Source organism: Liolophura sinensis, chromosome 10 (assembly GCF_032854445.1).
Source record: "Liolophura sinensis isolate JHLJ2023 chromosome 10, CUHK_Ljap_v2, whole genome shotgun sequence".
Classification (NCBI taxonomy): Eukaryota; Metazoa; Mollusca; class Polyplacophora; order Chitonida; family Chitonidae; genus Liolophura; species Liolophura sinensis.
This window is the reverse complement of record NC_088304.1, coordinates 16,538,215-16,559,820: the sequence shown is the minus strand read 5'-3', so window position 1 is coordinate 16,559,820 and position 21,606 is coordinate 16,538,215. Positions and strand designations below refer to the sequence as shown.

The 21,606-nt window shown below is 38.8% G+C and overlaps 2 protein-coding genes across 2 annotated transcripts in view; one reads left to right on the top strand and one right to left on the bottom strand.

The window, feature by feature from the left end:
• The window catches only part of LOC135477252 (ATPase MORC2-like), a 61,268-nt gene extending 51,346 nt beyond the window's left edge, over positions 1-9,922 (bottom strand). The window contains exons 1-4 of the mRNA XM_064757437.1: positions 9,504-9,922; positions 7,023-7,200; positions 6,384-6,437; positions 3,048-3,082 (exon numbers count right to left, since the gene is read on the bottom strand). Coding sequence (XP_064613507.1) covers positions 3,048-3,082; positions 6,384-6,437; positions 7,023-7,084 — 151 coding nt within the window. The 5' untranslated portion in view covers positions 7,085-7,200; positions 9,504-9,922. The remainder of the gene's footprint in view (positions 1-3,047; positions 3,083-6,383; positions 6,438-7,022; positions 7,201-9,503) is intronic.
• A 67-nt stretch (positions 9,923-9,989) lies between these two features.
• On the top strand, positions 9,990-21,301 carry LOC135476752 (nucleolar protein 58-like). Its single transcript, XM_064756879.1, has 6 exons — positions 9,990-10,125; positions 12,296-12,359; positions 15,212-15,313; positions 17,313-17,389; positions 19,093-19,219; positions 19,334-21,301. The coding sequence occupies exons 1-6, from the start codon at positions 9,990-9,992 to the stop codon at positions 19,686-19,688; spliced, it is 861 nt and encodes a 286-aa protein (XP_064612949.1). The 3' UTR covers positions 19,689-21,301.
• Positions 21,302-21,606: the final 305 nt, after the last annotated feature.

The window sequence follows — 21,606 nt, the reverse complement described above, 5'->3', positions numbered from 1 at the left end:
ATGGAAGGATCTTCACATCACTGACATAGCTAATAATACACTACATGGTGTAAATATTGTACAACCTGTACAGTGTGTGACCTGTGAAGGACTGAGTAATGGAAGGATCTTCACATCACTGACATAGCTAATAATACACTACATGGTGTAAATATTGTACAACCTGTAGTGTGTGACCTGTGAAGGACTGAGTAATGGAAGGATCTTCACATCACTGACATAGCTAATAATACACTACATGGTGTAAATATTGTACAACCTGTACAGTGTGTGACCTGTGAAGGACTGAGTAATGGAAGGATCTTCACATCACTGACATAGCTAATAATACACTACATGGTGTAAATATTGTACAACCTGTACAGTGTGTGACCTGTGAAGGACTGAGTAATGGAAGGATCTTCACATCACTGACATAGCTAATAATACACTACATGGTGTAAATATTGTATAACTTGTAGAGTGTGTGACCTGTGAAGGACTGAGTAATGGAAGGATCTTCACATCACTGACATAGCTAATAATACACTACATGGTGTAAATATTGTACAACCTGTACAGTGTGTGACCTGTGAAGGACTGAGTAATGGAAGGATCTTCACATCACTGACACAGCTAATAATACACTACATGGTGTAAATATTGTACAACCTGTACAGTGTGTGACCTGTGAAGGACTGAGTAATTGAAGGATCTTCACATCACTGACATAGCTAATAATACACTACATGGTGTAAATATTGTACAACCTGTACAGTGTGTGACCTGTGAAGGACTGAGTAATGGAAGGATCTTCACATCACTGACATAACTAATAATACACTACATGGTGTAAATATTGTACAACCTGTACAGTGTGTGACCTGTGAAGGACTGAGTAATGGAAGGATCTTCACATCACTGACATAGCTAATAATACACTACATGGTGTAAATATTGTACAACCTGTACAGTGTGTGACCTGTGAAGGACTGAGTAATGGAAGGATCTTCACATCACTGACATAGCTAATAATACACTACATGGTGTAAATATTGTACAACCTGTACAGTGTGTGACCTATGAAGGACTGAGTAACTGAACGATCTTCACATCACTGACATAGCTAATAATACACTACATGGTGTAAATATTGTACAACCTGTACAGTGTGTGACCTGTGAAGGACTGAGTAATGGAAGGATCTTCACATCACTGACATAGCTAATAATACACTACATGGTGTAAATATTGTACAACCTGTACAGTGTGTGACCTGTGATGGACTGAGTAATGGAAGGATCTTCACACCACTGACATAGCTAATAATACACTACATGGTGTAAATATTGTACAACCTGTACAGTGTGTGACCTATGAAGGACTGAGTAATTGAACGATCTTCACATCACTGACATAGCTAATAATACACTACATGGTGTAAATATTGTATAACTTGTAGAGTGTGTGACCTGTGAAGGACTGAGTAATGGAAGGATCTTCACATCACTGACATAGCTAATAATACACTACATGGTGTAAATATTGTACAACCTGTACAGTGTGTGACCTGTGAAGGACTGAGTAACTGAACGATCTTCACATCACTGACATAGCTAATAATACACTACATGGTGTAAATATTGTACAACCTGTACAGTGTGTGACCTGTGAAGGACTGAGTAATGGAAGGATCTTCACATCACTGACATAGCTAATAATACACTACATGGTGTAAATATTGTACAACCTGTACAGTGTGTGACCTGTGAAGGACTGAGTAATGGAAGGATCTTCACATCACTGACATAAATAATACACTACATGGTGTAAACATTGTACAACCTGTACAGTGTGTGACCTGTGAAGGACTGAGTAATGGAAGGATCTTCACATCACTGACATAGCTAATAATACACTACATGGTGTAAATATTGTACAACCTGTACAGTGTGTGACCTGTGAAGGACTGAGTAATGGAAGGATCTTCACATCACTGACATAGCTAATAATACACTACATGGTGTAAATATTGTACAACCTGTACAGTGTGTGACCTGTGAAGGACTGAGTAATGGAAGGATCTTCACATCACTGACATAGCTAATAATACACTACATGGTGTAAATATTGTACAACCTGTACAGTGTGTGACCTATGAAGGACTGAGTAACTGAACGATCTTCACATCACTGACATAGCTAATAATACACTACATGGTGTAAATATTGTACAACCTGTACAGTGTGTGACCTGTGAAGGACTGAGTAATGGAAGGATCTTCACATCACTGACATAAATAATACACTACATGGTGTAAATATTGTACAACCTGTACAGTGTGTGACCTGTGAAGGACTGAGTAATGGAAGGATCTTCACATCACTGACATAGCTAATAATACACTACATGGTGTAAACATTGTATAACTTGTAGAGTGTGTGACCTGTGAAGGGCTGAGTAATGGAACATCTTCACATCACCAACATAACTAATAATATTTGCATATTTTTTCGGACCTAAAATTCCATCCATGTAAGTCATTTGTTTCACTTGATTCTAGGAGTTCTACCAATCATTACACAGATCTTGTAGCTGTTCTAACAGCTTTGTCAGGATGACAAGATAATATCATACTCATCTGGAAAAAGTTTCAGCACCAAAAGGAGTGTCTGATGACAATTTATGGCAAATACAGTAATTACCTTCAATATTTACGTGTACTGTACTCAAAACATTCAAATGACAATTATATCTCCAGTACTGGGCGGCCTTTGTGGTCAAGAGGGTTTTTAGCATGCCAGTGCGGCATAATTACCCTGAAGCCTCCACCAATGCGGTTGCTGTGAGTTGGTCCAGTTCATGCTGCCTTCCTCTCTGCACATATGTGCAAAGGTCTTCCAGCAACCTGCAGATGGTCATGGGTTCTGAGCTCTGCCTGGTTCCCTCCCACCATAATGCTGGCGGCCGTAACATAAGTGAAATATTCTTGAGTGTGCTGTAAAATCAAATAAGTAAGTAATAAATACATACATCCCCAGTAGTGCAATGCAGTAAAAAAATCTTACCTGTGAATATGTTGATCTTTGTGGCTGACGCATCTCTGTTTAACAGAAAGAATGAATTTTTTTTGTAAAATACAGTATAAGCCATAAACACACTGCAGACAAATATACCACAGGAGGAGAAACAAAAATGATGCAAATTTTACATCAAAGGCTGTAAATTGTAAATATTTTTTTCCAGGAAAAAATGCCATTTGCAAATACTTTTGTATGGTGGGTATTTGGGATGTGTCATTATGAAGACGTGTTTCGACCACATCTTCCTAGTGGCAGTCTCACATAATCATTCACAAATAAGCTCTTAATGAGGATCCTAACCACATATAATTAATTTATTCAAGTGTAAATTTGTTGTTTACATTAAAACACATGTTTTACATCTAAATAATGACAATATTTTTTGAATATATTCAAAATATGAATATGATTAAAATTCCTGTTTAACAATGGTTTTGGAGAAATTATCAAATACCAGCACAAATAAATTCATTAGACATGGATCACATCCCCATTAATTTTGAAAAACACCTGAATCTCTTGCCACATCTTCACTTCTTGCATTTCCGTTACATGTATAATTTGTACTACATACAGAATGCTACGAAACTTGTTCTTCTATCATTGTTTTCTGAATTTAAACCTGTGACAAAGAGCAGTGTGCTGTCATATTTTTCCAAGAGCAGTCTGCTTGCCAAAAAATTTATTAAGGCTTGAAAATAACACTGGGCCACTATTCTGGGTGCAGTCGGATTTATGCCAGACCAGTAGAGTTCACAAGCACTGGCCCAAGATGCCTCAAATTTACCTACACTTAATTCAGTCACCAGTGATCTTACATACATACCTTTACAGACAATCACTTAACAAGGTATTCAGAGAACACCAGTTCCCTTTTTTGAGCTCATTAGTCAATTTGATTTATTTGATGGCTGTTTTACACCATACTGAAGAATAGTTCCTAGTCTAAGGTATGGTGTGCAGTCCTTGAAATTTCAAGGGCAATAATTCACCCTGTTCCCATGTGCATTTTCAACTGTGTTAGCGGATGAGCAGATCGTGTGCATGCAAAGACAGTGTGGAACTGCAGGGTTATGAGAATAAGGTTTATATCAATAACGCATAGAAAGTGTTTTGCAAATGGGGACCATTCAGTTTGTAACTGGTGATCCATTGTTTACTAAACCAGTATACTTTTTTACTGATTCTGTTCAGGATTCATTTCATGATCAGAAATAGTTCTTTCACAGGTAAGCCTGCATAAACCATTCTCCGTAACACTTTTGCGTAACCTTTCTTGCATAACCCTTTTGCGTAAGCTGTGGGTTAAGCAAATAATTTTTATTAAACGAACTAAACTAGGGTCTTTCTTTGCATAACCTTTTATCGGGTTAAATAAATTTGTGAATTTCCGAGGCCTGGTGTGTAAAATATAAGTGAAATATTCCCGTCTACGGCATGAATTGAGCGGTTCATAAACTGTGTAACGTTCAAGCCCACTTATTCTCAAATTACATCGTGGTTAGATTTTGCCATTAGCTCAACAAGACAGGTTAAAATTATTGTTTTGGCCATCTGTGTATTATGGATGGCCCCTGCAGCTTTATGATTGGATGAGCAAATGAGCAAGTGTCTGGTTGAATATTTGGCAGTGAAAATTTGCACATACATGACATTTTGTTACCTTGATCAGTTTCCCAAACTGGCGTTTGAGTGGATTCATAGCAGCACCTTTTATTCATCAGATTTATTTATCTGACTGGTGTTTCATGCCGTAGACAGGAATATTTCACTTATATTTTACACACCAGGCCTTGAAAATTCACAAATTTATTTAACCCGAAAAAAGGTTATGCAAAGAAAGACCCTAGTTTAGTTCGTTTAATAAAAATTATTTGCTTAACCCACAGCTTACGCAAAAGGGTTATGCAAGAAAGGTTACGCAAAAGTGTTACGGAGAATGGTTTATGCAGGCTTACCTGTGAAAGGACTATTTCTGATCATGAAATGAATCCTGAACAGAATCAGTAAAAAAGTATACTGGTTTAGTAAACAATGGATCACCAGTTACAAACTGAATGGTCCCCATTTGCAAAGTACTTTCTATGCGTTATTGATATAAACCTTATTCTCATAACCCTGCAGTTCCACACTGTCTTTGCATGCACACGATCTGCTCATCCGCTAATACAGTTGAAAATGCACATGGGAACAGGGTGAATTATTGCCCTTGAAATTTCAAGGACTGCACACCATACCTTACACTAGGAACTATTCTTCAGTATGGTGTAAAACAGCCATCAAATAAATCAAATTGACTAATGAGCTCAAAAAAGGTTTTATTCGAGTATGTACATTTACAAACCATATCTTAGACTTGGGAGCTAACTAAAAAAAGCTTAACCTTTAATTCATGTAAGACAGCCATTTATACAGGTGCTAAATAAAGGGTCAAATTTACATCTGAGTATGTGCATTTACACACCCATACCTGATATATGTTCCTTAGATCAGGAAGCTTAAGAAAAAAGCTTTGCCTTCAATCCATGTATGACAGACCATGCATAACATAGGAGCTAAAGAAAAAAAATTTAACTGGACACCAACACTGCCATTTTCTCCACTTGTCACAGTACCTCACCTTACCTTGCACAGGCGAGGCACAATCATGGATTCTACTAGAAACTTTATATTTAGATGAAAACGAATCATACAATAGCTTTATCTTGTTTTCATTTCTATGACTGAAGGACCAGCTAATATCAAGGCGGTACAGTAGATTAAGCAGTTCTTTGGTTCTGCTGGCCTTTGACATTTTTCAGTTCACTTCAATGAAAATTAAAACATTCTTATCAAGTACCAGACTAATCAAAACATCATCCAATAACAATAACCTAATACATTTTTTTGGCTGAACTGCAAAACCTTGGTGAACATTAAGCAGTCTCGGCAGCTCATCTTTTACATGTCTTGCACACTTACCATGCATTATCTAGCAGTTCACCCAAGGCTCCAATTTTAATTTGCAAATTCTAGCAGTTCAGCTAAGGCTCCAAAATTACCTTGCATTATCTAGCAGTTCAGCTAAGGCCCCAAAATTACCTTGCATTATCTGGCAGTTCAGCTAAGGCCCCAAAATTACCTTGCATTATCTAGCAGTTCAGCTAAGGCCCCAAAATTACCTTGCATTATCTAGCAGTTCAGATAAGGCCCCAAAATTACCTTGCATTATCTAGCAGTTCAGCTAAGGCCCCAAAATTACCTTGCATTATCTAGCAGTTCAGATAAGGCCCCAAAATTACCTTGCATTATCTAGCAGTTCGGCTAAGGCCCCAAACTTACCTTGCATTATCTAGCAGTTCAGCTAAGGCCCCAAACAAAAATTCATGTGTTGTTCTGAAAACCAGATGATAAGAGAATTCAACACATTTTGTAAAAATTCTGTTTAAACAAAAGTGTACTTCATCAAATTAAAGAATGAAAAAAAAAATCAGCTTTGATAAAAATGCAGTCGGGCAAATTTTATGTTACATTAATGAATAATATATTTGATGGGCTTTTTATACTGTGCTTGAAATAATTTAAACATTTGATGGTTGTTAGCTCTATGAGTGGGTGGAGCCCGAAAAAACAATGTGCCACTTCACTGGTAGTAATCTTCAGGCATAATCATAATACAGCCCTGTCAGCAAGAATCCTTTCCTTCTGTACATTATAAATAATGTCATATTCCTGATAATGGCCAGAAATAACTTGTTTGTGCCAGTGAAATACGAACAAGAGCATCCAAATTATAGACATCTGAATAGAACTTTCAGAGAGTTTATAAACACAGAGAATCCATGCTGATTGGCTGACAGCACAGGTAGGATTAACAGAGTTAAAGCTTGAAGCCCTTCTTACGCTTCAATAACTGTACATTACCTAAAATTCACCTTTAACAGTGATTCTAAACACATTTAAGAAAAAATCTTTACTCACGAATTTGTGTGCAAATAGTCAAAGCTAAGCTGCGCACGGCTCAGCCCTTGATAAGAGGACATCTTCACTTGATGGGGTGGAATTACACTCGGTCTGACAAAAGTTTACATGGTCAATAACTTGAGGTCAGCATCTGTAAACTGGCACACGATAAACAACGAAGTCATCTAATGGCAGCCTGAGAAAAATACAAAACAAAAAATTTAGTGACACATCTTACCGGATTCTATTTGATTCACTCAAAGTATAGGGTAACTTAAGAAAAACCAGTCAGAGGTAGCATCAAAATAATCATTTCAAGGTCGTTATGTGCTTATAAAAAGTATATTTTTACAGTCCAAACATTAGGTGAACACAGAAACTACTGGATAAAAACAATGCATTAATTATTACAGTGGCAAATATAAGCTGATGAGACATGAAATCAATCATAAGTAGTACTGATGCTACAGTCAAAATATTTCTGAAGACCAGGGACCCAAGCCAACACTGGACAAAACCCATGATCACAGTTTTGCAGTGATGTCATAGCTGCTATGAGCCAATCATTAGCATACTGTTTGGTCACCAGACAAGAGTACTGGAGGTGAAAACAAAGCAAATTTAACCAGGGACACTCATTCATTTTTGAATGAAATTCTCAACATTTGTGTGATGCATTTTTTCCATAAATAAAGAGGAATTCCTCCAAAAAGAGAACAAATCTCATGCATATTTAACTCTGGTGAGATAGGCAATGAAGATGATTTTTGCATAAAAAACGAAAAATATAGCTTTTAGGTAAGAAATACTTTCTGGAAAAGTAATCAGAATGTATCTAGCCCCTAAAAGACAGTTTCAATGTCCTGTAGGAATAGGCGAAAATCAGCATTTCGCTTATTAAGCCCAATGTTACACTGCTCCCTCAAATTTACACGGATGGATTTACAGCGAAATCGGAATTAATTCGAGGGTGTAGTGCCCCCAGTTTTTTTTGTTTGTACCCATATCAAAATGTTCAAGAAAAAAACAGCAAAATTGTTGTCACAAATACGTCACTTTTGACCAGATTTGAGTGTACATCCAGTTTTTACAAATGTAAATTCTTAATATGGCGAATAAAAACTGTGCGGATAAGTGTAATCCTGTCGCACCTGGGTACACAATGAGACATGCTCAAGCGTGAGTCTAGGAACCAACATGATTTCCCCTGAATTGCTTCCCTTCCTGCTTTTTTGGTTTTTGAAGCCCTCCACATACGATGCCGCCATTGACTCTACTTTGTTTACCTTAATTTTCTAAACTGTAAAGCTTCACTCATGAAATTCAACAGTTGCACATGTGTTTTGGTGGCGTGACAATCCGCGCATATTTATGAATTTTCCTGGTATTTGTCACAGTCCGTTTGGTGCATTTAGTTTACAGTACATTTACGAAAACACTGAATGGTGGAGAGCTTGTCAGCGCAGAAAAAAACGCAAATCTCCTCACAGGTCATGTTTCATTCAAATGAGGCTTGAATGCCTGTGCCATGGGAATTTGGTTGAAAAACATTATCACTCTGTTCAGCTATTATCTAAATAAAAATGGTAATATATGTATTGAGGAGTGACCTTTGCTTAACCTATGATGACTTGGCAAAAATCCTCCTTTGTGTTTATTCTGAGTGAAATATTTGTTGTCACCAATCCACCAATGTAACAATGTGTCGCCATCATCTTTGTTTTCTTACACATTGTCAAGGTGGATTAGTGTTTGTTCAAAATACATTATCCCATAAATAAAGTAAACAATTCTTGACATAATCTTGTCATGCAGGTCTAAAGTTGAAGATAATAGACTGTCGATTCGCAGATAAAGCATTGGTAAGTCACTCCAAACCTAATAATGTTGCATTATTTCAAGGCTTTAGTGCAACACATGCTAAAATATTTATATTCAATATTGTTTTATTAAACCGTGTAACTCAATCAACACATGTACCTGAAATTCTTGAATACATGTACATTTTGAATCATATCGTACAACTGTTGTCAGTCAGGTTCAGAACCCTGCTTACGCCAGCCATTACAAATTATCTCCCTTATCAGCATTCGATTTTGCACGGATTCGATTATAAGATAATACGAATCTTTTGGGTCTGGTTGAGCGCATTATTTTGAGGGAGCAATATATTTATCTCCTCCTCCTTCTCCTTTTGAGGAACCTGAGTGCTCAAAACTATGAACTGGAAATATTGGGATATTACAGCAAAACAACAGGAGGTTTATAGGAAACTTTTGGGGAAAAAACACGGGAGCATTTTTAGGCATAGAAAGCACAGAAATGGCCTCCACAATCCCTTACAGATACTGGCAACGCTCTTTTTATTCATAGCAAAGTCAGAGGTTCAGACGTCAACACTACCACGTCACTGTAACGTTAACTTACAATTCCCCAGCAGGAACTGTGTAACGGAAATTTAGGCGAATGCGAATATCAAATGTCAAACCAATGTGTTACCTCGCTTTGTTGTTGTTGTTTTGTCTGTTCCTCACACGACAGTTTAGGAAACTGTTCCACTTGACACCTGCTGTTTGACAATCACCTGGCGATTAAGCATCGAAACCAGGCATACTCAACGTTCGCACACGTTTTAATCAATGCGACTTTACCATACACCTCAAAAACCTACCACAAAAAATTTAAAAAATATGTACGAGGTTCAACCAACCTATCTTCTTTCCGCACTACTTCTTCATGAAGCCATCTTCCTTCGCAGAGTCTTCCGCTTTTGCTAATCAGCGCCCGATCCTCTGCGCATTGAAATATGTCTACAGATTTATATCCTTATATGCTTACTTTCTTTACGTACTTGGGGATTTAAACAAAGACATTAGAACACATGTCGCACTGACATATCCATAGGCATGAAGTAAATTTCCGGCCTTCATCTGACCAAATAACCTCGCGATCTGCAAGGTGCGCGCGCCTCGTTTTGGATCCAAGATGTCAGCGCCCATAGGAGCTGAGTGCGACGACAGCAGCAGCGATACTGAAAATGAGGAAGAGATGGAAAGACTTCGAGAAGCCACATATGTAGGGGTTTCAAGCCCTTCGATCCGTCTCACAGCCAAATGTATCGGTACGTTAATCTTTCCTGAACTGGCAAGCAATAAAACCCTGATGTGAAATGGTGAACAGCGAAATACCACCCAGTTACAGGCATGGCAACAACAACAAATCCATATGCCTTGGGCAGCTGTAGCTAGACACTTAAAGGCTGATGCCTTTGCTGGTCGCTGACCCTATTTATTGTGAAAAGGAAGTTCCTTAATCATGTCAGTGGATTGTTGTCACTTCTGTCACGTGATAACAACCTAGTCCTTACAACAGCCGTCAAGCAGACAAGTGAAGTTAAAAGGCCACAGGCAATATTCAGGCAGTTGTGAAGACAAAGTTAGTGTGGTATGACCCAAAAAAAATCATAATAATGATGCACATTTCTGTACTCAATTATATGTTACTGTCATGGATGTTTTCTGCACGTATAGTCTTAACTTGTATATTTCACTGCATGAATACAGGTGATATCGTCTAACAGCCAACTTGTCTAAGTCAGATCGCCAAATACCTGAGGTTGAATCGTCTACAGCCTAAGTCAGGTCGAGAAAAAAAATATGTATTGGATATTTCGGATTACTGGTTCCTTTTTATCTGCATTTGTTAGTGTTAAGAAACCGTTCTCTGTTTTATTCTTCATGCTTGGCGAGCCAAGGCATAGGGAGATAACTTATTGTCCATTTGCAGAACTCCGCTTACAAGGCTACTCGCGGTGGCTAGTATAGCAGTAAGAATGGAGTTTTCCTGAAATATAGACATCAAAAATGAAGGCCAAGTTCTCAATGTAAACAGATGCAGATAAAATAGAGCCAATAATTCAAAATATCCAGTACATATGTTGTTAGGTTACCTGACTTAGACTGGTTCGACTTAAGGTATTAGACGATACGACTTGATGACCAATATTTTACCTTTTCCTTTCTTCTGAAAACCTCTGAATAAGAACTTACATCAGGAAACTGATTGGCTCTCTAGACCGGTGTCTATACCTGTAGACCATTTTAGTTGTGGGGGCAGAATGTGTTTTTGGGGTTGTTTAAGACAGTGGAATATGGTAAGGCTTAAACACACATGTGCCCCTCCCTCATACTTTGTAACAGAGTATCCTCCATATTTGAGAAGTCTTTGATTACCAAGTTTCACTCAGGGAAGCATGAATTGGCGTAAGTAAGCGGTAAACAGCATCCAACCACCATAATGCTGGCCAAAGTTGATATCGAAATATTCTTCAGCATGGAGTAAAACACAAATTCAAATAAATAAACATTATTTTACAACAACACACTTTTCAGATTGTGTTGCCAAAAAATTAGATTCCATACTGTAGAAATCCATCAGGACAATGATCGGAGTGCTACAGAGTGAAAGCTAAGCAAATTGGACAGGTAACTTTAGGTGAAGCTATAGTAGCTGTTTAGAAATGGATCATTGGCTAAACATTTTAGAGAAGAAGTAAGGGCCTATTGTTCAATTTCCATTGCATTCATGTCTTTCATTTCCTCTCAATGTACAGTTATCCATTAATGCTTAAACATATGCCGCTAATTATATTTATGTCTTGTATAAGGTACCTCCTCTCGAACTGAAGTCTGGCAGACACTAAAAATTATGCGTTCTGAGTGCCCTAGACAACTATTCTTTTGTGTCTGGCTTTCCTGAAAAAAGTGACTAAAAATGAAAAGAAATTGTTTTATTTGATCGACCAAGTAAAAACAGTAGGCTTCTTTCAGCTTAAAAGCCTAATTAGTGTGAGCTCATGGTCTTTCATGAAATTCCTGTCATTAACATGTGTTCAGAGTGGATGTTTCAAAGCAGTAGGAGAAAAAAATGCTTTAGGTAGTACAATGTAATTTTAGAAAAAGTGTGACATACTAAGTATAGCATAAGTGCATAAAGTATATGGCTGCATTTTACATGATTCAGCTTTTTAACATCAAGTATGTCATTCGAATTTCGTCAAATTTGAACCACTTAATCCTTAATGCCAAGGTTAAAAGATGAAGGTGTTCAGTATTTTGACGCCAGTGGACCCATAACCGTGCTTTGTTCGTCACTGTAGGTTTCTGTCAGTATCCAGGATAACTGTTAATTCAAATTGTTTGGTACCTACGTTTTGGCTTATAGCAGCTGAAATTCTTTTTTGACTATTATTTCCAGAGTTCATGTCACGGAGTTTCTGTTTTTATTTACAGCAAAGAACGAAACTTGTGGGAAAAGTGAAACCAAGAAATTAGTAGGGAATAAGCCGTCGTTGAGGTAAGCTGTATCTTAAGTTATATTAAGTAGAAAATGTTGCTCAGGGGAAGTAGTTTCTATCATTAATATTCAGTATCAGTTGGAGTATCCATGGCATAGAGAAATAAAAATATATGTTAAGCATGACATATACTGAGATATTATCCAAACTGATGAACAAAGGACAGCACCATGACTGATGCAATCAGACAATGACAAGACTGATAAACAAACAATGCTGGGACTGATGAACAAACAATGCTGGGACTGATAAACTGAGTGTCAGGACTGATAAGCAAACAATACTGGGACTGATAAACAAACAATGCTGGGACTGATAAACTGAGTGTCAGGACTAATAAACAAACAGTACTGGGACTGATAAACAAACAATGCTGGGACTGATAAACTGAGTGTCAGGACTAATAAACAAACAGTACTGGGACTGATAAACAAACAATGCTAGGACTGATAAACTGAGTGTCAGGACTGATAAACTGAGAAAGTGCCATTACTGATAAACGGTAACAATGCCAGGACTGATAAACTGAAACAGTGGCAACACTGTTAAACTGAGGCAATGCCAAGACTGATAAACTAACACAGTGCCAAGACTGATAAAGTGAGACGATGCCTGGATTGATAAACTGAGACAGTGCTAGGACTGATAAACTAACACAGTGCCAGGACTGATAAACTGAGACACTGGCAGCACTGATGAACTGAGACAGTGCCAGGACTGATAAACTAAGACAGTGCCTGGACTGATAAACTGAGACAGTGCCAAGATTGATAAACTGAGACAATGCCAGGACTGATAAATGGAGACAATGCCAGGACTGATAAACGGAAACAATGCCAGGACTGATAAACTGAAACAGTGGCAACACTGTTAAACTGAGGCAATGCCAAGACTGATAAACTAACACAGTGCCAAGACTGATAAAGTGAGACAATGCCTGGATTGATAAACTGAGACAGTGCTAGGACTGATAAACTAAGACAGTGCCAGGACTGATAAACTAAGACAGTGCCAGGACTGATAAACTGAGACACTGGCAGCACTGATGAACTGAGACAGTGCCAGGACTGATAAACTAAGACAGTGCCTGGACTGATAAACTGAGACAGTGCCAAGATTGATAAACTGAGACAATGCCAGGACTGATAAACGGAAACAATGCTAGGACTGATAAACTGAAACAGTGGCAACACTGTTAAACTGAGGCAATGCCAAGACTGATAAACTAACACAGTGCCAAGACTGATAAAGTGAGACAATGCCTGGATTGATAAACTGAGACAGTGCTAGGACTGATAAACTAAGACAGTGCCAGGACTGATAAACTAAGACAGTGCCAGGACTGATAAACTGAGACACTGGCAGCACTGATGAACTGAGACAGTGCCAGGACTGATAAACTAAGACAGTGCCTGGACTGATAAACTGAGACAGTGCCAAGATTGATAAACTGAGACAATGCCAGGACTGATAAACTTATACATTGCTAGGACTAACAAATTAAGACAGTGCTAGGACTGATAAATTAAGACAGTGCTAGGACTGATAAACTGAGACAGTGCCAGGACTGATAAACTGAGACAGTGGCAACACTGATAAACAAAGACTGTGCCAGTACTGATTAACAGAGACAATGCCAGGACTGATAAACTGAGACAGTGCCAGGACTGATAAACTGAGACACTGGCAGCACTGATGAACTGAGACAGTGCCAGGACTGATAAACTAAGACAGTGCCTGGACTGATAAACTGAGACAGTGCCAAGATTGATAAACTGAGACAATGCCAGGACTGATAAACTGAGACAGTGCTAGGACTAACAAATTAAGACAGTGCTAGGACTGATAAATTAAGACAGTGCCAGGACTGATAAACTGAGACAGTGCCAGGACTGATAAACTGAGACAGTGGCAACGCTGATAAACAGAGACTGTGCCAGTACTGATTAACAGAGACAATGCCAAGACTGATAAACTGAGACAGTGCTAGGACTGATAAATTAAGACAGTGCCAGGACTGATAAACTGAGACAGTGGCAACACTGATAAACAGAGACCGTGCCAGTACTGATTAACAGAGACAATGCCAGGACTGACAAACTGAGACAGTACATAAAATTCAGATGAAAGAATGTGAAAAAAGTTGTAAATGTGGTCCTCGATATTTTTTTGATTTTTCTTTAAATTAAAAAAGGCACTTTGTAACTTAATTTTTGTGTGGTGGGTATTTGGGACCACCTCTTGGTATATATTGTCTTTGTGTGATAATGTTATAAATTAGGTTGTAGCACATGTTTAATAAATATATTTGCGCTAGAATGTGGAACGAATGTGCTCTACCTAGATTTTAATAATTTATATACTTTCATTATCTTCATAATTATTATCATAATTCAGATTAAGTACATGTACATATGTATGGTTATAAGCAACAAACGTACATTGAAATAAATTGATTAGAACCGTCATTTAGAAAATTATTAATCAATGGCGATATATACCAAGGGGTGGTCCCGAATACCCACTTACATAAATATTTTCAAGTACTCTTTCTTCTGAAAGAAAAAATATTTTTTTGCAAATAAGTTTTCTCACTCATCTGATTTTTGCATAATTTTTATGTTTTGTTTTTGTTGATGCAGTTTTTTGTTTGTCGATTTGCCAGTATATTTTATAAAGGTACAATGTATTTATTGCTGTGGTTCAAGTTTGTATATGCCAGGTTGATCCAGTTACGAGCATGTAATGTGTAATGACACAATCACAAGGGTTGCAGTTTATAACAAGTGATGCAATGAGGCAGTAATTCCGAGCTTCATTATCCCTGTTCTGTGTTCTCGTTGATTGACAGATATCCCCAGAATAGTCAGGATGATAGCTTCAACTCTAACCTGCATGTGACTGCTGAAGTGAAGGCATTTATTGCCAAAAAGCTCTCGCAGTCGCTAGATTTGTAAGTACCTTTGTTATTAGCAGAATTACAGCAAGGTCTTAGGGAACCAACTTTCTGTCAGTCTGACTGCAGGCTCTCACTACTTGTGGGACCTTGGTTACAATATCAAAACTGGTCAATGATGCACGGGTGTCCATTTACACAGTCTAACTTTCACAAATCTGTATTTCATATGTGGGAAAGTTTGACAATAAATTGCCAAAGGTTGGTGGTTTATGCCACTGAACTAACCACCATCATACAAGTGAAAAATTCTTGAGTGTGACATTAATCAACAATAGTAAAGAATGGCGGAAAACCAGGACTCGTCATACAAAATGGCGCCTTTAAGGACCTTGGCCAACAGCGTCACATGATTGCCTGCCGTGGAATGTTTGTCAGGTATTGGCTGAAAGAAAGTGGTTTTCCTGGTTTAGACCATTTCCTTTTGTAAAACAAGTGAAATGCTCCTGACAACATGTTTTTGCCGGTGATGTCACACGGGACAAAAGTGGAAAGAACAGAAAATATTTGTCTCAACGTGATCCTCTGAAGGTAAAATAGCAGTTTAATGTGGGATTAAGATTGATGCAGGGATATGAAGCTCTATTGTTCTCACTCAGTCAGGATTGAGAATCCTGTCCTCGCTTCGCTTGATCACGCGGCAGTCCAAACCTTCATTAGATTAACTCACCAGCCACAGAATTTTGAAGAAGACATCGCTTAATCTTTGCCGTAGAATAGTCAAAATACACCTGAAGTGAACTACCGGATTCCGGAAAAGGTTACTGAGGTCAGTATTGTATATGTTTGCTTACATATTAATTCATCTATTAGAAATTTGACGAGTATTTATCGCCGAAATTAATACTACTTTTCTTGTGGTATGGTTGAAAGTGTCTTCAAAATGGCATCTTCTCGAATGTAGGGCTGTCTTGTAGAGAAGCATAAAATTTCACACAATTATCTGTTAGTATTGGGAGTTGTGCTTTTCCATGTATGTGAAGAGGCTAACAGCGGCGGGTGTTTTGATGGTAACAGGCCTGGGGCCCGTTTCACCTCCCCGTAACTACCATGGCGATGTAACACCTACAGCACTGGTCGCCATGGAAGTTAAGCGCACGTAACGTTTTGTGCGCTTTGTGAATCGGGCCTCGGCTGAATATATTCATCTATCAGATCTAGCTCGGCTCTATGCGCCCAGAAGATATTGGCTCACTCCGGCAGCCGACGAATATTCCCGAAGCAGTGTAGACATGTCCAGGCATGCTGTGGGCTCGTACTCCCAAGGCGCCACTGCCCAGGCTAAACCAGTGGCGAGTCCAGCATTGTGAACTCCGAAATACCAAGTTTCATATCCCTCCGCCTCTTAATCCCAGGTGTAATTCAGGTAAACAATTCAGATTATCTCAATATCTTTAGTTTGTCATTTCACCTTGCTATTTAGATACCAATGTTTTGACACTGGTGTAGCAATTTATGAGCAAAGACCACTTGAAAATGAAGTATATATGAGATGTAAGGCCATCAAAAACTATCCGGGAAAATAGTTGGATTTATTTTTTTTAGAATTTTTCTGATTAAAAGATCAGATTCTACGGTGGTCTGTAGACCATTGTAAAAAAAATCTATCCAACTATGTCATTGGACACATACTTCATTTTACTGCTTTGTTTTTCCTTTAATTTTGATTACCGCGTTAGACTAAAACTCAAATATTGCTTTGGGAAACAGTGCCCAGTGATGGAGGCCAGATGTAATTCTCTTCCTTCGACTCAGCTGCAGACGGATGTCTGTTTGTTTTTGTTTTCTGCACGATGAGATGTGGTACGTGGTAGCCACCGATGCCACGCTCTTCTGTCACATGTCCACCTGACAGCTACGATAACCGTGCAGGTTGTGGAGAAAAAAATAGAACACAAATGACATAAATAGTAATTATTTTTATTTTGCCAGACTGATGGGAACAAAATTTAGAGACAAGCTGTATGTTTAATGAAATGTGTTGTAATTGTTGTAGGTCTATTGAGCTCTCGAGAGACTCTGAGTTGTCTGAAGCTTATAAGAAGGAACATCAGTGTGAGGAGAGTTCAAATGGTATGCAGAAATAAGCAGTTGTTAGCTGCTGCAAGCAGCTCTATGCGTCACTCTGTCTGTCGGTGTGTCTGTCTGTCGGTGTGCCTGTCTGTCGGTGTGTCTGTCTGTTGGTGTGTCTGTCTGTCGGTGTGCCTGTCTGTCGGTGTGTCTGTCTGTCGTGTGTCTGTCTGTCGGTGTGTCTGTCTGTCGGTGTGTCTTTCTGTAGGTGTGTCTGTCTGTCGGTGTGTCTGTCTGTAGGTGTGTCTGTCTGTCAGTGTGTCTGTCTGTCGGTGTGCCTGTCTGTCGGTGTGTCTGTCTGTCAGTCAAATTTTAAACTTTCTGTCTTTTTAACATTTTCCATTCATTAAACAAGGGACATGAATGGAGGTCAACATGTGATGTTTTGGAGCTAATGAAAAAAAGTATACATATACTTGCCTCTTGGGTTAAAAAATGCTCATTGCCACATCAGCAGTATTTCAGTCATATTGTGGCAATCAAGCATAAAATACGACAACAACTTTCATCAGTGACGGACGTCTATTGCATAAGACTTTAAAAGAGGAAATTGAAGTTTCCTTGCTTCGGGTCCAGCATGAAGGGGATAGTGCAACGACTGGTTGACCCACTATCAGTATAATAGCTCCTGCAGGGCGACTTACTTGCCTTCAGTAAGGCATCTCAGTGAGGCAGCACTAGATAAAAGATTGGTGGAAATCCGTCCTGCAACACAGAGGCACATTACATGCACTCTAAGGATTCCTTTGTCATCATATGACTGAAGATTGTTAAGTACGACGTTAAACCCCAAGCACTCACTCACTCACTCAAACATTGCGTTTTGTTTGAGTCGAAACGTTCTTGTGGTACTGGTGTTGTTTACTGAAGTGAAAGAATTCAAAACAAACGTGAGCATCACTGGAAACAGCTATATCCAGCTACTGGTATTTATTCAATTTTTGGACAACGCATATTGAAATACATCTTTTTATGCATGACATTGCACCAGTAAATGTCCTAAGAATTTTAAAAGAACCAAACCTCTTTCTCCACATTACGGGTATCCAGCATTATACATGGTCTCCAAAACCCACCATTAAATTCAATAATTTGACTGAATTGTACTCAGTCAAAAAAATAATTTAAAAAAATGAATACAGGTATTTTTGGAGATGGGTGTTAGTTGACTTTCCCCTGACAATTGCTCATTCTTTTTGTTTTCTTTCAAGCTGTTATATTATGTTAATTGTTATATTTGAAACCACTAGTCTTCCTCTTACATATACCGGCCCCAATAGCAAAGTTGGTAGAGCATCTGCTTCGGGAGCGGTAGACCCAGGGTCAGTCCTGGCTCGAGTCACACCTAAGACCTTAAAAAGAGGGAGTTGTAACTTCCTCGCTTGGTGTTCAGCATTCAGGGGATTGTGCAACCACTGGTTGACCCATATCAGTATAATGGGTCGGGTGGGGCGGCCTACTTGCCTTCGGTAAGGCGTCTCAGTGAAACAGCACTAGGTAAAAGAGCGGTGGAAATCTGTCCTGCAACAAGGAGGCACATTACATGCACTCTAGGGATTCCTTCGTAGTCATATGACTGAAAAATTGTTAAGAAATTGTTAAGTACGACGTCAAACCCCAAGCAGTCACTCACTCCTCTTACATGCTGATTAATGGTTCAACTGATGTGCTTTGAATTTTCATCAGTAATGTATTCTTTATCCCAGATGACTTTGGGTTTAGGATGTTTTCAAACAAGACACAAGAACAGCTAGAAGCAAAAGGAAAGGCTAAGAGACTCAAGCTTCAACAAGCAAGTAGAATGCAGAAACAAAAGAACAGCAGTAGTGACAGGTAAGAAAAACTAAACTGCAGACTCTCTTCATTATTTTACAATTTGAGTAGTGACATTTTTGTTTGCTTCTAGTCTTCATTTCTTTTTTTTTTTTTTTTTTTTTCTTGATTCAGTTCTGAAGAAGACGCTAGGCTTGCAGAGGCTGCAGTGTCCCCAGAATTTATTCTGCGCAATAGCAGCCTGGTTTCCATGCAAACTGAACAGGGTTCAAAATCGAAAGCCAATATGGCCGACACAGATAATTGTTCTGTTATTGGAAGTGAGAGAGCAGAAGACTCCATGGATTCTGATCAGAGACAGAGTACAACAGATAAAAAGAAGTTCAAGAAAAAGAAACGGCAGAAAACTGAATTAGCCAAAGATTCTTCTGAAGAAGAAACAGAGACAAGAGAAACATTCAGAGAGGCTGCAAATGGTGTCAAAAAGAAGAAGAGGAAGAAGTGCAAACACAGCCATGCAGATAGCTGACTATATGCTTGTTATTCTTTGTTTTGTATAGTTGTTTAGTAAGCGAGTGAATACTGTTGATCGTTCGTGGTGCAGTTTATCAGTCATGTCAGCCCCTAACCAAAGACAGGCTTGATTCCAGCTAATATTCTATTTACTGATATCTATGTTTTAGGCCAACTCTCTTAACTAATGAAGTAACTTGTTCAAATCAAGTTCGTAGTGCTTTGCCTGCATCAGATTTTATGTCCGGTATCTGCCTAAGAGCAGTGGTTGTCCAGTGTACTCTGCCATTTTGACTTGACCACAATGGTGATGTTCCACTCAAATTTTATGGAGTATACACCCACAGAGTAACCCATACAGTAACTTGCCAGAGGTCTGTGGTTTATGCCAGGCACTTCAGTTTCTCATAAAACTTGTGTAAGTGAAAAATTATTTGCTTAAAGAAATATCAGAGGAAATGAAACCCAAACAAGTAGGAATAGTGTCAAAGCTAGACCGATGTTATAGGTCTAATGAGAGCACTGAGGCCAATCTTAAAGAAGTGTTTGTTGGGATAACTATGTCTGGAAAACTAGAGTAGGTCAATAGAGATATTTTCATTTTTTCATTTTGGCTAATGAAAGATGTGGATTTTAACATCAAGAGAGATAGAAAAACAATCTGTCAAAAGTGAAAGTGAAAACTTAACAGTAGGGTGCTTTTTGGAGCAGGGGTCAAGCTACCCTAACAAACGTATTTTTATAAATGGCCTAATATAGCAACACCGCTGACATTCAGCAAAGAAAAGTTGGCATTACAGGCAGGTACAAAATAAATCCAGATTTGATACTAGTTATGTAAAGAGGCATTGCTGACATCTTGCCACCACATACATGTCATATCTGAATATTGTAGTTCATTTTTTTTTTTTGTGCAACACATATTGCTTGGGTAGAGCGTCCACTTTGGGAGTGGAAGATCCAGATCAATCCTGAGTCGAGTCACACCTAAGGGGCCTCAGTGAAGCAGCACTAAATGAAAGAGCGGTGGAAATCCGTCCTGCAACAAGGAGACACATATCATACACCCTAAAGATTCCTTCCTTGTCATACGACTGAAAAATTGTTGAGTACGACGTTAAACCCCAAGCAGCCACTCACTCATATTGCTTGATTCTGATTAATTTTTCTAATTTACAGGGTCACTTACGATTTTTTTTTGTTGTGAAGTTTGATTAATTTCTTGTATGAAGGTATTAGTTTAAGGCCTTCATGTACTTATAAAAGTGGCGTCCTCTATGGCCTGATGATATGCGCATGACCCAGGAGCCTCTCACCAATGCCTGCATGTGGTTGTCGTACTTACACTGGCCGTTGTCATTTAAGTGAAATGTTCTTGAGTACAGTGTAGAACTCCAATCAAAGAAATAAATACATACTTTCCATTGATTGATTGTTTGGGGTTAACGTCGTACTTAACATTTCTTCAGTCGTATGATGACGAAGGAATCCTTAGAATGCATGTTATGTGCCTCCTTGTTGCAGGACAGATTTCCACTGCTCTTTTATCTAGTGCTGCCTCACTGAGACAACTTTCTGAAGGCAAGTAAGTCAGCCCATCCAAGCCATTATACTATCCCCTAATGCTGAACGCCAAGCAAGGAAACTTCCTCTTTCACTGTCTTAGGTGTGACCTGACCCAGGATTGACCCTGGATCTACTGCCCCTAAAGCGGAAGCTCTACCAACTGAGCCATCAGGGCTGGTAATACATACCAGTACTTTGAAAGTGCACTTAAATAGTCAACTTTTATACGAAATATGAGGCCTCTGTGGTAGAGGGGGTTAGGAGGCCAGCACGGCGCAACAGCCGAGGAGCATCCCTGGATTCCTCTCTGGCTATAAATGGGAATGTCTGGCACCAACCTGCAGATGGTTGTGGGTTGCCCCCGGGCT

Excerpts from the sequence above, each read along its gene's own strand:
- LOC135476752 (XM_064756879.1), top strand. The coding sequence starts at position 9,990 with ATGTCAGCGCCCATAGGAGCTGAGTGCGACGACAGCAGCAGCGATACT. Across the intron at positions 17,390-19,092 it reads GTGTGAGGAGAGTTCAAATG|ATGACTTTGGGTTTAGGATG; the intron begins GTATGCAGAAAT and ends TCTTTATCCCAG. Across the intron at positions 19,220-19,333 it reads AAGAACAGCAGTAGTGACAG|TTCTGAAGAAGACGCTAGGC; the intron begins GTAAGAAAAACT and ends TTCTTGATTCAG.